Genomic DNA, 14504 nt, shown 5'->3' with positions numbered 1-14504 from the left:
ACATGTAAAGACAATTTTTAACATCCTAGATACATTTTCTTTTTTCTTTTCTTTTCTTTTTTTTTTTTTTTTTGCAGGGCAACTGGGGTTGAGTGGTTTGTCCAGGGTCACACAGCTAGTAAGTGTCAAGTGTCTGAGGCCGGATTTGAACTCAGGTCCTCCTGAATCCAGCTCTGGTGCTTTATCCACTGTGCCACCTAGCTGCCCCCCTAGATACATTTTCAAAAGAAATCTCTTCCCATTTGCCAGCTGCACAGAGAGTGGAGGCATCAGCTGGGTATGCAAGATGAAGCAGAAGCCTTTTAAATTGGTTTCTAAATCTGGGTTTTACTTAGTGCCCTTACCTGCCTCCCCTCTCCCCACTCCCTGGCTTCAGTTAACGTTTAACCATTTGGTTGTAAGTTTGGCTCACCAAGACTGTGATAGCATCAAGGAGCGATATCGTCCTGTGCTGGGAGGTCAGGCGGGCAAGGCAGCAGGAAGAACCTGTGCCAGAAGTGCCCTTAACTGCCCAGCTGCCGCTCTGCCCCCTCCCCATACAATCTAGGAGAGGAGGTGGGCAGGCTCGTGTCTGTTTACTTTGAATGGAATATGGGCACTTTAATCAACAGTCTGGTACACAGCCAGGTAGCCCTGAGGACCCTCACCTCTCCTAGGGGGCCCTTGGTCTGCCCCAAGGGTATCAGGATGGATTCCCAAGAGCTTTCTGTTTGACCTTTAAAGACTACCTCCAAGCTTGACTGACTTTTATAGTGCTTTAAACACTGGGTTCCCTCTCATGGTATATTTTCAGTAAATATGCTTTTCTGTGCTTCTGTCTTACAAAAGCAGCCTGAGTAAATATTCATGGTCAATCACCCCATGTCCTGCAGTTTAAACTTGGAGCTGATGAGCCCACAATTAACTTCCCTCCCTGTGTATCAGAATGGATGCCCAATTTGATATGTGGATAAATCAGGGAGCCAACTGTGAATTTTAATGATTTAGGAAATATCCACTAGAACTCTTCCCAGCCCTGTAGTGGGAGGCTGAATCAGTAAGTGGAAAAAAACTAAGCCTATATGTCTGACTGCCTGTAATCCGGCTGCTACCAGTAAGCAAGTTTTTTTTTTATTAAAATAATAACTCACATCTATATAAGGCTATACATTTATAAATAACTTTGCGTGTAATTTGATCCTTGAAGTAAGTAGACAGCATGGAATTTGATTAGATTTTGTGATATATAGGTAGTGTTAATATTCATAAAATAATAGAATAGAAGTTAGAAATCTAAGAGGTCTTAGGAGCATAGAGGGACCTCACCAGACACCTAGCCCAAACTCTTCATTTTAGGGGAAAATGAGGCCTAGCGTAATTAAATAGAAGATTCAGAGTTTGAACCTGAGCCCTCTGATACCAGATTCCTCTGACTGATCAATTCCAACCTCACCTGAAGTTTATATCCCCATAAACATTGTTTTTGGGGAATTTCAATGGGCCTTCTGGTATTTTTTTAATGTCCTCTTTCTTTGCTTCTGCCTTGTTCATAATAACTGTTGCTTTTGTATTGAGAGAAAACAATTATTGTGACTAACATTATGAGGAACTTCAGATCCCCCTTTGTGTTACATGCTGTCAGCCAGACTCACCATCCCCCTCAAGACCATACCCAGATAGGAGCAAGCATGCTGGCTCAGTCTGGGTGGGGTCCGAATTCTTTGGATTGATTACCATATATAGAGATATTGTCCTGAATCAAGGGTACACTCAGTCCTTCTGACCTGATGTAATCCACCTTTAATTCCATGAACCAATTATATTTGATTGATATATAATAAGTCACCTCATCAAAAAGGGATAAAAACCTGAAAAAGTAGCCTCGAAGCCTCTTTGTACCATGAGAGACTTTGTATCCATTACCAGTAGAGATTGATAAATTGATAATAAGCTTGCCCCAACTGTTGTCTCTTGTAATTATTTTAACCGTCACAGTATACTATCATTTGTTCTCAGAATTATTCAACATTTGTTCATTCATTTATTCAAGAAGTACCTACAGTGCCCCTTCTTTTTTTCAAAACACCATGCAAGAGATGTAGGAACACAGAAATGCCATTTCACAGTCAAGGGAATTTCAAGTTGAAGTGACTTTTTCAAGGTCATAGAGTTACTAAGGTAATGTAGACAAGACTCAAAGTCAGGTCTTCATACAAAGTCCATTTTTTTTTCCTACTCCTCCATACTCATTTAATTTATGAAATCCACAGCCAAAAAAAAAAAAAAAAACCAAAACCAAAACCAAAAAACCCTATCAGTACATTTTATCAGAGCTGATTGACATAATTGTTGTTCATCCTTCATTCTCAAAGAGGATCACTGACATCAGGAGGGTGATGTCTTGACTTGTGAGTGAATTGGATTTAAGTGATGTAGAGCTGTGCAAAGTCATCAGCCTCACTCTCTCCTGCAGAGTCATTGAGGTCCAATAGACTGATATAATACATTTTACATGAATGATCCTTTGGGACCACTAACTTGATAATCTCAGTATTTAAGAGAAAATAAGTATTGCTAGATTAATTCACCTGATTCTCTGAGGAGCCATCATTATAACCTTGAGAGGACAAGCCCTTTGATGGTTTCCACACCTGTGGGAAAATTGATTCCCTTCTCCCCCAACCAGGAGCAGTAGGCACTATTTCATCTTCTCTGTCACCATTGCCGGAGGGTAGACTACTTCCTCTTATAGTCCCAGTGGAAGACATTCCATCCAAGAGCAATGAAAGAGTTAATGAATATCTTCATTAATATCTAATTTGGGGGTGGTGGTGGTAGGCAATTAGAAAGAAGTTATAATGGTTATAAAGGAGGTGGCTTTTGAAGAGGGAGGGAAGAAAAGTATGATCTTGTGTGGAGGGGAGCAATGAGGGTTAAGTGACTTGCCCAGTGTCACACAGCTAGTAAGTGTCAAGTGTCTGAGGCTGGATTTGAACTTAGGATCTCCTTAAACCAAGGCTGGTACTTTATCCACTATGACACCTAGCTGCACCAAAAGTATGGTCTTGTAGAAGCAATCACCAGTCAGGAGAGCTGGGGCAAAAGGTAGGAGTTTCTCTAGGGGAGAGAAGGTGTGGATCAGGAGATAGTTGCTAAGTGGGGAGCAGGTAACAGAATAGGAAAGAATAGCCTGTCTACTCTTTGGAAAGGAACTGAAATTGGGGCAGCACTTTGTAATTCCAGTGCCTCCAAAGGAAAGTTCATGACCAGAAATATCATCATGCTAATTGAGGAACCCATCCTGATTAGTGATTCCTTTGATATCTCTCCTCATTTATGGAGTCATCACCAAGTACATTTATTTATCAAATATCTACCATAGGCCCTGGGGCAGCTAGGTGACTCAGAGGATAGAGTACTGGGCTTGGGACCAGAAATACTCATCTTTATGAGTTCAAATCTGGCCTCAGACACTTACTAGTTGTGTGGCTCTGGGCAAGTCACTTAACTCTTTGTTTTCATTTCCTCATCTGTAAAATGAACTGGAGAAGGAAATGGCAAACCACTGTAGTGTCTTTGCCAAGAAAACCCCAAATGGGGTCATGGAGAGTCAGGCACAACTGAAAAAACAACTTACCAAGGAAGACAACATGGCTAGGCCCAACAATTTATTATGTACTACATCTTTACATATTTGCTTGAAATCTCTGTTTTGCCAGTCAATCACATGTATTTTCTGATTGTTGCTAAAATAGCAGAGACCTGGGTAACTTAGAATCTCAGTTTTCCATCTTCTCCTTGATGAAAGAAATCAGATGATTGTGACCTCATAAGCCATTCTGACAGGGTTAAATGAGAGTTAGCTTATCTGGGTGGTTTGCAATTAGAGCATTGCTGAAATCCTTCACTCATCACTGGTGGTTTGCTGATATGCTGTTTTATCAATTTGCTTCACCCTCCCAAGTGATGAATTGATTTCTCTCTAAAAAAAATAAAATTGATTTTTATAGGAGGGCAGAGCTAGCAACAAATTACAACTGTACAAATTAGCATGGGCCAAGAGGAATAACTCCCAATATAAATTAGATTAGTCCTAAGAAAACTAGAATCACTGAAAATTTCAGCAACTTTGATGGCAGGAGTAGCCTATTTTTCTCACTAGTCCTGTTCACCATGACATTACTGGTAATTGTGAACTTCTAATTGTGACAATAACAAAATACTAATTTTGAAGACTAATAATAATTTCAGTGGGGCTAATATTTTGTAATTAAATTTTTTTCTTTTTTTTGTTCAGTATTTTATTATTTTCCAGTTACATATAAGGATAGTTTTCAACATTTGTTTTAATAGGATTTTCAGTTCCCAATTTTTCTCCTACCCTTCTTTCCCTCCCTCCTCCCCAGGACAGAAAACCATCTAATATAGGTTATATATGTGCAATCACATTAAATATATTTCTGCATTAGTCATATTGTGACAGAAAAGAAGAGCACAAGGGAACTACCTTCCCCCCCAAAAAAAACCCCACAACCATCCCAAAAGTAGAAACAGTATGGTTCAATCTGCATTCCTAAACCATAATTCTTTTTTCTTTTTTTCTGGATGTTGAGAACATTTTCTATTATGAAGTTCTTTGTAATTGTTTTGGATCATTGCCCTGCTAAAAAGAGCCAAATCTGTCACCATTGTTCATCACACAATGCAGCTGTTACTGTATACAATGTTCTCCTGGTTCTGCTCTTCTCAGTTAGTATCAGTTCATGTAAGTTCTTCCAGGTCATCATTACTCCCCCTGCTCATCATTACTTTTCACATTCATTTTTAAAAAAACTTTGTGTTCTAAATTTTCTTTTTCCCTCCACCCTCATCACTCCCTATGAAATCCAGCAATTCAATGTAATACATATGCAGTTATGCAAAACATCTCATTAGTCAGGTTGTGAAAGAAAATAGACAAAATACCTTTAGAAAGAGGAGCTAGCAAATAAAATTATACTTCAATGTGCATTCAGATACCATCAGTTCTATCTCTGTTGATGATTTTGCATTTTTCATACATCCTTCTGATAGCATCCTGCTTATCAGTTCTTTTATGGTTACTACTGTTAACTGTATTACCCTTCATCTTAATCCCTCCCCTTGATATTAACTCTATTATCTATCTTCCTTCACCCTATCCCTCCTTGAAAGTGTTTTGCTTCTTACTGCCCCTTCCCCCAATCTGCTCTTCCTTCCATTGCCTCCCCCCCCCATCCCCTTTCCCTCCCACTTTCCCACAGGGCAAGATATAATACTATCCCTTCTTGAGTGTGTAAATTATTCCCTCTTTGAGCCAATTTTGATGAGAGTTAGGCTCACTCACTCCCCTGCTCCTTCCCTATCTTCCCCTCTACTCCATAAGCTTTTTCTTATATATTTTATGTGAACTACTTGAAATTAAATTTTTTTAATTAATAAGAATTTATTTTCTTTCCTCTCTCACTGAATAGACAAAAAAAGAATACTATCATGACAAATATGCTTAATCAAACAAAGCAAATTCCACATTGGCCATGTCTGGAAATGTCTTTCTCATTCTGCATCTTAAGTCCCTCAACACTCTTGTCCGCTCCAAGGTGTGAGTGTAGGGTTAGAAGGCTTTGTCTTTAGTCCTCTGGAAGCATGGGTTGTCATTGCATTGACCAGCATTCTCGACTCTTTCACAGTTGTTTTTCTTCATACTGTTATTGTACAACTTGTTCTTCTAGTTCTATTTCACTTTGCACCTGTTCACACAAGTTTTCTCTGAAACTGCCCATTTCATAATTTCTTCAGTGGTGGTGGTGGTCCCTTCCCCGCCTCCCCCTTTCCAAATAAGCAAAAGGTGGGATCAGGTGACAACTATGCTGATCTTTATATCTAATACTCACTTTTTATTCCTATACCACAATTTCTTATATTATTAGTATAGACAGAGCTTTAAAAGGAAGGAAGGAAGGAAGGGTGGATGGGTGGATGGGTGGATGGATGGATGGATGGGTGGATGGGTGGATGGATGGATGGATGGATGGATGGATGGATGGATGGATGGATGGATGGATGGATAGATGGATGGATAGATGGATGGGCTTTGCCACACAACTGCTAGTGTGGGTACTCTGGTTGTATTTAGGCTATAATTGGTCCTGAGGAGCTGAGGACTGGTGGAGAAGGGAAAAGTCCAAGAACTGGCACAGCTGCTGGGAAGGGGCAGAATGAGAGAGTTTAGGATGCTGATAGGTAAAGAGGATGCCAGTTGTGTTAGAAATGACTCTCTGATTGGTTGATTACATGCTTCTGCTGGTCAAGTTATGGCAGGCAGGTAGGCAACAAGCATTTATTAAATGTTTACTATATACCAAGGACTGTGCTAAGCCCTGGGAATACAAATCAAGGCAAAAAGAAAGACAGTCAAGGAGTTTATGTTCTAATAGAGGAAGACAATAGACAAAAGGGAGGTAAAAAGGTGGGGTGGGAGAAGGTATCCATGAGAAGCCATGGTGGTAAAGTCTGGAGTGTTGGAAGTATTCATAGAGAGAAATGAAGCAATCTTGGTCTGGGCGTGTCTCCAAAATGGAGGCTCCAAGAAGGAACTCACCAAAGGGGAAAGGGCACTGACAAGATGGATGTTCAAAGGTCAGAAAGTTCATATAGTTCTTGTGGTCTTGCAGTGGCCTCTTAGGGTCACTGACCCAGGGTCCTGAGAAAAGAAGGTACCTTTCTTTGTGTCCCAGGGCTTAGTATAATGCCTGGCACATAGTAAGCACATAACAAATGCTTGTTGATTTGACTTGCCCAGGCTCACACAGCTAGTAAGTGTCAAGTGTCTGAGGCAGGATTTGAACTCAGGTCCTCCTGAATCCAGGGCCAGTGCCTTATCCAATGCACTCCCTAGCTGCCCCCAACATATAGAATTCTAACCCAGCTCTTGCCTCTGAGATCTCCTGAATTGCTCTTGAGGATCATAAACCCCATTTAGAGAAACCCTGGACCAGGATATTTGCTATAAGATGGACACCATCATAACCTGGTTAGCTTGATGCTCCCTGTTTCCTTGTTAAGTATGTTTACTTTTTAAAAAAATATTTTACTTTTCCCTCAGTTACATGTAAAGACAATTTTTAACATTCAGTTTTAACAAATTTTGAGTTCCAAATTTTCTCTCTCCCTCCCCCTTACCCCCACCCAGGACACCAAGCAATTTGATATAGGTTATATATGTTCAATCATGCAACACATATTCCCAGAGTATGTTTCTTTATTTTCAAATTATGAGACACAATAACATTGGTAGTTTACTGTTAAGAACTGGAAATGTGGTTTTATTATTATTATTATTATTAATGACAAGGTTTCTCTTTTCTCTGTGTTTATAACAAAGAAAATATGAAATATGATCCAACCAAGTAAAACTAAACTGTCAAGTTAAAGAAATAAATTTATAGAATTAAGATATGGAAAAGATCTTCGAAAGCATGCCATCAAATACCCTCATTTTAGAGATCTTAGTTTTAGGACCAGAAGAGACCTTAGGAGTCTTATAATTGGACTCCCTCATATTACAGATGATGAAACTGATGAGGCCCAGAGAAATAAAATAATCCTCACCAGTCACCCAGCCAGTAGGTGGCAGAGGTGAGATTTGAACCCAGGTCCTTTGATTCCAAATCCAGTGGGTCTTTTTTTTCCTCTCCAGTAGGGATTATTAACCCAGGATTGGTGTTGTTGGTGTTGGTACTGGTGGTGGTGGTATGTGTGTGAACATTTTAATAACTTCATTTCAATAGAATTGGTTTCTTTTGTAATCATAGCTATTTCTATGCATTTAAAAACTTTATTCTGAAAGTAAGTCTATGGGCTACACTGGGGGCAGCTAGGTGGCTTGGAGAATAGAGCACTGGGCTTGGAATCTGGAAGACTCATCTTCAAGAGTTCAAATCAGGCCTTAGGGGGCAGCTAGGTGGCAAAGTGGATAAAACACTGGCCCTGGATTTAGGAGGACCTGAGTTCAAATCTGGTCTCAGACACTTGACATTCACTAGCTGAGTGACCCTGGGCACGTCACTTAACCTTGTTCACCTGTTTCCTCATATGTAAAATGAGGTAGAGAAGGAACTGGCAAAGCACTCCAGTATTTTTGCCAAGAAAACCCGAAATGGGGTCAGAAAGTCAGACACAACTGAACAACAACAGGCTTCACTGGATTGCCAAAGGGATCCGTGACAGGAAAAAAAGGTTAAAAGCCCTTGTTCTACACCAAAATAATATTCTGAGAATATAATTGCTTTACTCAAGGTCACATAGCTGGGACTGGAATCCATTTGTGAAAGAAAAAAATGATTTGTGGTGCTTTTTAAGAAAATATAAGATTTCTTTCTTGATTCTTCCCTTCTTTCTCCCCTCTACCCCAAAGCTCCATCAGTATGAACCTGCTTAAATAATGTATAGAAGTATTTTAGATACATTTAAAAAAAATGTTCTTGTCACCTTAAAGACCCAAGATGGGAGAGGAGGGGGAACCCTTGAGAATTTGCTATTTTATGGCATTACATTGATTTATATCAGATGCCCTATCCTATTAAGAGAGACATCATGGTGGAGAGATTGATGATTGTGGAGTCAGGAGAGACCTGGGTTCAAATTATGCCTCTGAGACTGTAACCATGGACCAGTCACAGTATTTCTTTTCTCTTAAGTCATAGCCTCATTTGTAAAATGGAGAAAAGAATATTTACAGTATCTGGCTTGTACAGGGTTTTATGCCTGACACCTAGTAGGTACTTAATGAATGTCAATAGGTAAGCTATGTAAATGTCAGCCATTACTATTTTTATGATCAAGTTAAACAAGTTAGAATATCAGCCTATTCAGAGAATCATAGATTTAGAGCAGGAGCTCTTAATCTTTTTGTCTTGAATCGCTTTGGAAGCCTGGTGAAGCCGATATACCTTTTTTTTTTTCAGATTAATAGTTTTAAATAATTGAAGGAAATGCTAAATGTCAATTAGAAGTTAAGAAGAGTAAAGATTTAAATGGTTTTTTTCCATTTAAGTTCAGAGAACCCCTAAAATCTATCTATAAGCCCCCGGGGGGGTGACTCCATGTTAAGGACAATTTTAGAGACAGAAGGGATCTTAAGGTTGAGTCCAACCCCCTCAATTTACAGATGCGAAAACTGAGGCCCGGAGAGGTTAAGTGATTTGCCCAGAATCACACAGCTGTTAGTGTCTAAGGTGGGGCTTTGAACCCTTGTCTTCCTGACAGTGCCTTATCCCCTATGTTTGTGCAGCATTTTGAGTTGGAGTTGGACGTGTTTGTATTTTTGTGGTAACTTGTGCTCTCTCACACATTCTGTCTCTCTCCCCTTCTCCCTCAGATTTTCATCACTGTGAATTGCCTAAGTACAGACTTCTCCTCCCAAAAAGGGGTGAAAGGGCTCCCTTTGATGATTCAGATCGACACATATAGTTACAACAATCGAAGCAATAAACCCATTCACAGAGCTTACTGCCAGATCAAGGTCTTCTGTGACAAGGTGAGTGGAGATAACAATCTGATGAGAGAAATCTTTGTTAGTAGATATTACTCACGATGGAATTTCCGAGACAGGCTTCCTGTGAAGAGTCACTCTTTGCTATTGTCTAGGGCTTTACAAAATGTCAGGATGAGGTAATGAAGACCCTCACCAATCAGCCGCTTCCTTGGCCAGTCACTGCTGGAGCTACAGCTTGTAATTCATCCAGCCATAGAGTCACAGAGTCTCAGAGGGTCCTCAAAAGCCACCTAGTCTAACCTGTGTGTGCTTGAGTCAAAATCCCTCCTGTGTCGAATCTCATGAGTGGCTATCCAGCCTGGGCACACAGCTGCCCAAGATCACACAGCTAATGGTGTCCATTGGGAGCTGACTCCCTGATGAGGCAGCTCAGACCTCTCATGGCTAGCTCTAATTGTTAGACATCATCTTCTTATATAAAGTGTAAACTTGCTTCTTTGAAAAGTCTCCCCCTTTGCTCCTAGTCTTTCTTGCCCTCTGCCACAAAGCAGAACAAGTCTATTCCCCTTTCCACACAAGAACCTTTTGGATGTTTGGAAAGTTAGCTTACATCCTCTAAGTTTTTTTCTTCTTTTTTAAATGATAAAATGTTCACAGACCCTTTGGCTGACCCTTATGCAGCATAAACTCACAGTCCTTAGCAATTCTAGCTGTCCTCTGGACACTCTGGTTTTTCAGTGTCTTTCCTAAATGTGGCACCGAGGACTGAACACACTAGTCCAGATGTTGTGATAATTTGAGTGATGCCCCCTGCTGGAGAGCTACTGTAGGAAAGCTCCGCCATGAGGAGAAGGCATCTGAGGGCAAGTCATGTGGCTTGGAAGCTCAGTTCTTTGGCATCAGGAAGTGACATTCAATGTTTCCAGTTTAGACAGGAGGCTTGTGGGATGAAGAAGGGGCGAGGCTCTCTCTTTCATCAGTACCTCGTGGGGAGTGGAGCAAAAATGCTGGCTCCCTGAGATAGATAGATGTAGGCATCTAGGCCTCTTTCTCTCTCTTCACCAAATTCTTATGTTCTTTAATAAATGCTTAAAAGTCTAAAACTCTTGCTAAAACTTCTAATTTATTGGCAACCACTCATTAGGTTTTTAGACATTATAGCTAGATAGCAACTTTATAATGTGGTCTGACTAGAGTAGATTACAGAAGTGCTGTCATAGTCCCAGGTGGAAAGAGTGTTGGAGTTAGAAAGACCTGTGAGTTCAAATCCAGTCTCAGATACTTATGAGCTGTGTGACCCTAGGCAAGTCACATACCCTCTCTTTAACCTCAGTTTGCTCATCCTTAAAATAGAGATAAAATAACACCTGCCTCCCAGGTTTGCCCTGAGGGTCAAATGAGATAATATGTAAAGTGATTTGCAAACTTTAAAGCACTATATTTGTTATTTTCATTGCTATTGCCGTTGCTGTTGTTGTTGCTGTTGTTGTTACTGTTACTGTTACTGTTACTGTTACTGTTACTGTTACTACTATTGCTACTGCTGCTGCTGCTGCTGCCACTACTACTACTACAGCATAAAGTTCCATTAGTTTCCTTGGCTACCATATCACACTATTATCTCATTGATCTTACAGTCCACTTAAAACCCCAGATCTTTTTCATTTGAATTGCTAGCCTCCCCTCCCCAATAATATACTTGTAAGCATAGGTGTGTATAGAACTGGGCCAAGAGCAAAAGCAAGAACTGAGGATAAATAGCTGCTCTCTGTACATCCCTATGCTTATGACGTTGATTTTTTGAACTTGTGTCATCTTTAAATGTACTCATATTAAATGTATCTTATTCGATTAGGCCCAAGTTCCTGTAGTTCTGACATCTTTTGGGTACCCTGATTCCATCAAACATGGTGCTAGTTATCCTTTCAGTTTTGTGTCAGCTGCAGATTCAATGTGCTTCAGTCAATTGAATACCCCCAGACACAGCTTTATGGTTTTTTAGTGAATGAGTCTTTTCTAATGGGTCTTATAGTCACATAGCTCATCTGACAGATGGGGAAACTGAGGCAAATAGGATTAAGTAACCTGCCCAGGGTCACTCATCTAGTCAGTGTCTGGGACCAGATTTGAACTCAGGAAGATGAGTCTTCCTGACTTCATACCTGACACTCTAATTGACTGTGCCACTTAGCTCCCTTTCTCATCTGTATAGTGGGGATAATAATATTTCTAATACTTACCAAACAAGGTTGTTATGAGGGTCAAATGAGACAATACAGGAAATACCATGTATATAGAAAAGTGCTGTATAAACCTTATAACTCACCACAAATGCCAGTTATTATCACTCTTGTATTAACACTATTATATAGTTGTCACTATTTTATAGACAGTATGTTGTTCCCTGGCAATGTATTTGATTTGGGCATTAAATCCGCTTAATAAGGTTTAAATGTCTACATTTCTTCTATGAGGACTTTGTTCTGCCATTATTAATATTTCTTTAAGAAGATGTGAGATCAGTACAGCTAGGTGGTGCAGTGAATAGAGCACTGGCCCTGGATTCAGGAGGACCTGAGTTCAAATCTGGATTCAGGAGGACCTGAGTTCAAATCTGGCCTCAGACACTTGACACTTACTAGCTGTGTGTGACCCTGGGCAAGACACTTAACCCTCATTTCCTGGCAAAAAAAAAAAGAAAGAAAGATGTGAGATTCCCTTGACAAGGTTGACTGCTCCATGAAGCAGATATCCTTTCCTTAACCTAGACAGATCAATTTGACACCCGATTGAGAGTATTTGATTGATTCATGACTAGTTCATAAACCTAGGCTATAACCATGGCCTTGGTCTTTAAAACCCAGAGAGCTCAAAGGAGATGGGAACTGACAGGAGAAAGGATATCCAGATGATGACAGGTGGGAGATAGAAGGTAGAAAGTAAGGATAGGGAGAGAAGCTGTGGAAACACACATCGACGGAGTTTCCTTGATGAAAGCTACAAGCTGAAGGGAATCCGGTAGTGGAGCACCCAACAGAGCGGCTGCTAAAGGGGATCTTGAGATAGTGAGAAGTACCTAGAGAGCTCGGCCTGGAGCTACAGGAACTCAAAAGGGCAGCCATGGAGAGGCAGGGACAGAGACATGAAAGAGTTCCTGGACCAATACTCTTGGACCAAAAACAGTACCTGAGAGCATTCATTACTACTATTACTACTACTACTACTACTACTACTAAAAACAACTCTTACATAGTACTTACTACCTGCCAGGTTCTGTGCTAAATAAGCCTGTACAATTATCTTATTTGGTATTCACAATAACCCTGGGAAGTAGGTGCTATATAGTATCCCGATTTTAGAGATGAGGAAACTGAGGGAAACAGAGCTTAAGTGACTTGCCCAAAGTCACACAGCTAGTAAGTATCTAAAACTGTACTTCAGCTCAGGTCTTCTTGACTCTAGGCACAGCACTCTAGCCACTGTGTCACCTAGCTGCCCCTCAATAATTAACCATAGAAGGGGTTCTAGATGCTGAGCTAAATGGTTTTTACTTATCCCTTCTAATTTTCTCAAAGTCTGGGCTTGAATAGGTTGACCTGATTTGAGATAGTTGTGATTATAAGGTAAGCTCAATGACTATGGTATGGGTAATTGAGCATTTCTCAAATGTCTTTATTTTTAGAAGTGCAGCAGGCATTTTATTAATTGTACAACATTTTTATTTGGTCATATAAGGTGATAGAAAACACTGCTTAAACTGCATTTAAACTAGGGTTTTACTGGTTAGCCCAGCTCTCAAAATCACTTAGAGAGGGTCAGCAATTTATAGGGGACATCTAGGACCTCTAGAGAGGTGAGCTTGGTATTTGTAGCCAGCTAAGTAGCCTTTCAAATGTCTGTGGGGTGGGGAGGGGGAGCAGAAGGTAATGGCATGCTTCCATCCTTATATCACAGGACTTTCCTTTATGGAGGTTGTATGTGAGTGGAAGCTAGCAAGGCTGAAATTCTAAGTGGCCTTTGGCCCAGTCACCTGCATGCTTCCCATAATTTGCCAAAAGGATTTCCCTGTTATTTCAAACTTACTCCTGAGTAGCCTCTTTCTCCTTGTTCTCACACTACCCTGTTAATACAAATTAAAAAGCATTTCTTAACTTATCCCCTCCCTGTTAATCATAAGACCCACTGTCTTAAAAAAAGGATAACAAATCTCTTCTGTTGGTAACCTGTTGTAAACCTCACTCTGAAGGAGCAGAATTTAAGTCTGGTCCCATTTTCACCAGCTCCCTGCCTGTCAGTGTTGCCTCATTGATTTAGGGTATTCACTAGGATGTTACAGTCAATAGGAGATGCCAATGCAGGAAGGAGAAAGTTGATCTCTCAGGCATCCATCTCATGGTCCTTTAAATTTCCTTTTCACGTTAAAGATGCAGTCTCAAACGTTGCTTGTGCTTAGAATTCTGTTAAAAGTCAAACAGCAAAGATAGCTTGCAGAAAATCATGGCTAGTCTTACTTTTGCAAAGGATCCTTTAGACAATCACAATGAAGAATTTATTTATTCAAAGAAGGCCTCCTCAAAATAGATTCCTGCCTGTTTTTTTGAAATGGTGAAGGACTTTTCTTCCACACCTCATGAGCAAAGTTTATAAATGAGATCCTGGCACTAGTAGAATCTGACAGGGAGGTTGTCATGGCGTCAGTGACCCAGAAGTTGTGGTTCAGACCTTCAGACACAGATGATAAAGAAGACTTTGTTCAGGGAAGGAAAGCCCCTTGTCAAAGGGCTTTAAGAACATTGGTTCTGTAGTTCAATGTGCAGAAAAGAGGCCCGTGTTCCATTTCCTAAATGCATACCCTTCACTCACTTGAATAAGAAAGAGGAGAATGATTAAAAAAATAAGCTATTGGGGATTTTTTTCCTTTTTGTAAACCTTATATTTTAAATTATATTTTTATTCGGAATTTAATGAACATGCACAATTATGCAAAGTCAAGCAGAAAAGGAGGATTATG

The 14504-nt window shown here is 40.2% G+C and overlaps 1 protein-coding gene across 1 annotated transcript in view; it reads left to right on the top strand.

Moving 5' to 3' along the window:
* Positions 1 to 14504, top strand: part of GRHL2 (grainyhead like transcription factor 2) — a 241576-nt gene that overhangs the window by 177097 nt on the left and 49975 nt on the right. The window contains exon 9 of the mRNA XM_043977278.1: positions 9377 to 9535. Coding sequence (XP_043833213.1) covers positions 9377 to 9535 — 159 coding nt within the window. The remainder of the gene's footprint in view (positions 1 to 9376; positions 9536 to 14504) is intronic.

This window comes from Dromiciops gliroides, chromosome 1, assembly GCF_019393635.1.
Source record: "Dromiciops gliroides isolate mDroGli1 chromosome 1, mDroGli1.pri, whole genome shotgun sequence".
Lineage (NCBI taxonomy): Eukaryota > Metazoa > Chordata > Mammalia > Microbiotheria > Microbiotheriidae > Dromiciops > Dromiciops gliroides.
Note: the sequence above shows the minus strand (reverse complement) of the source record. Positions and strands in the feature narration are given on the sequence as shown.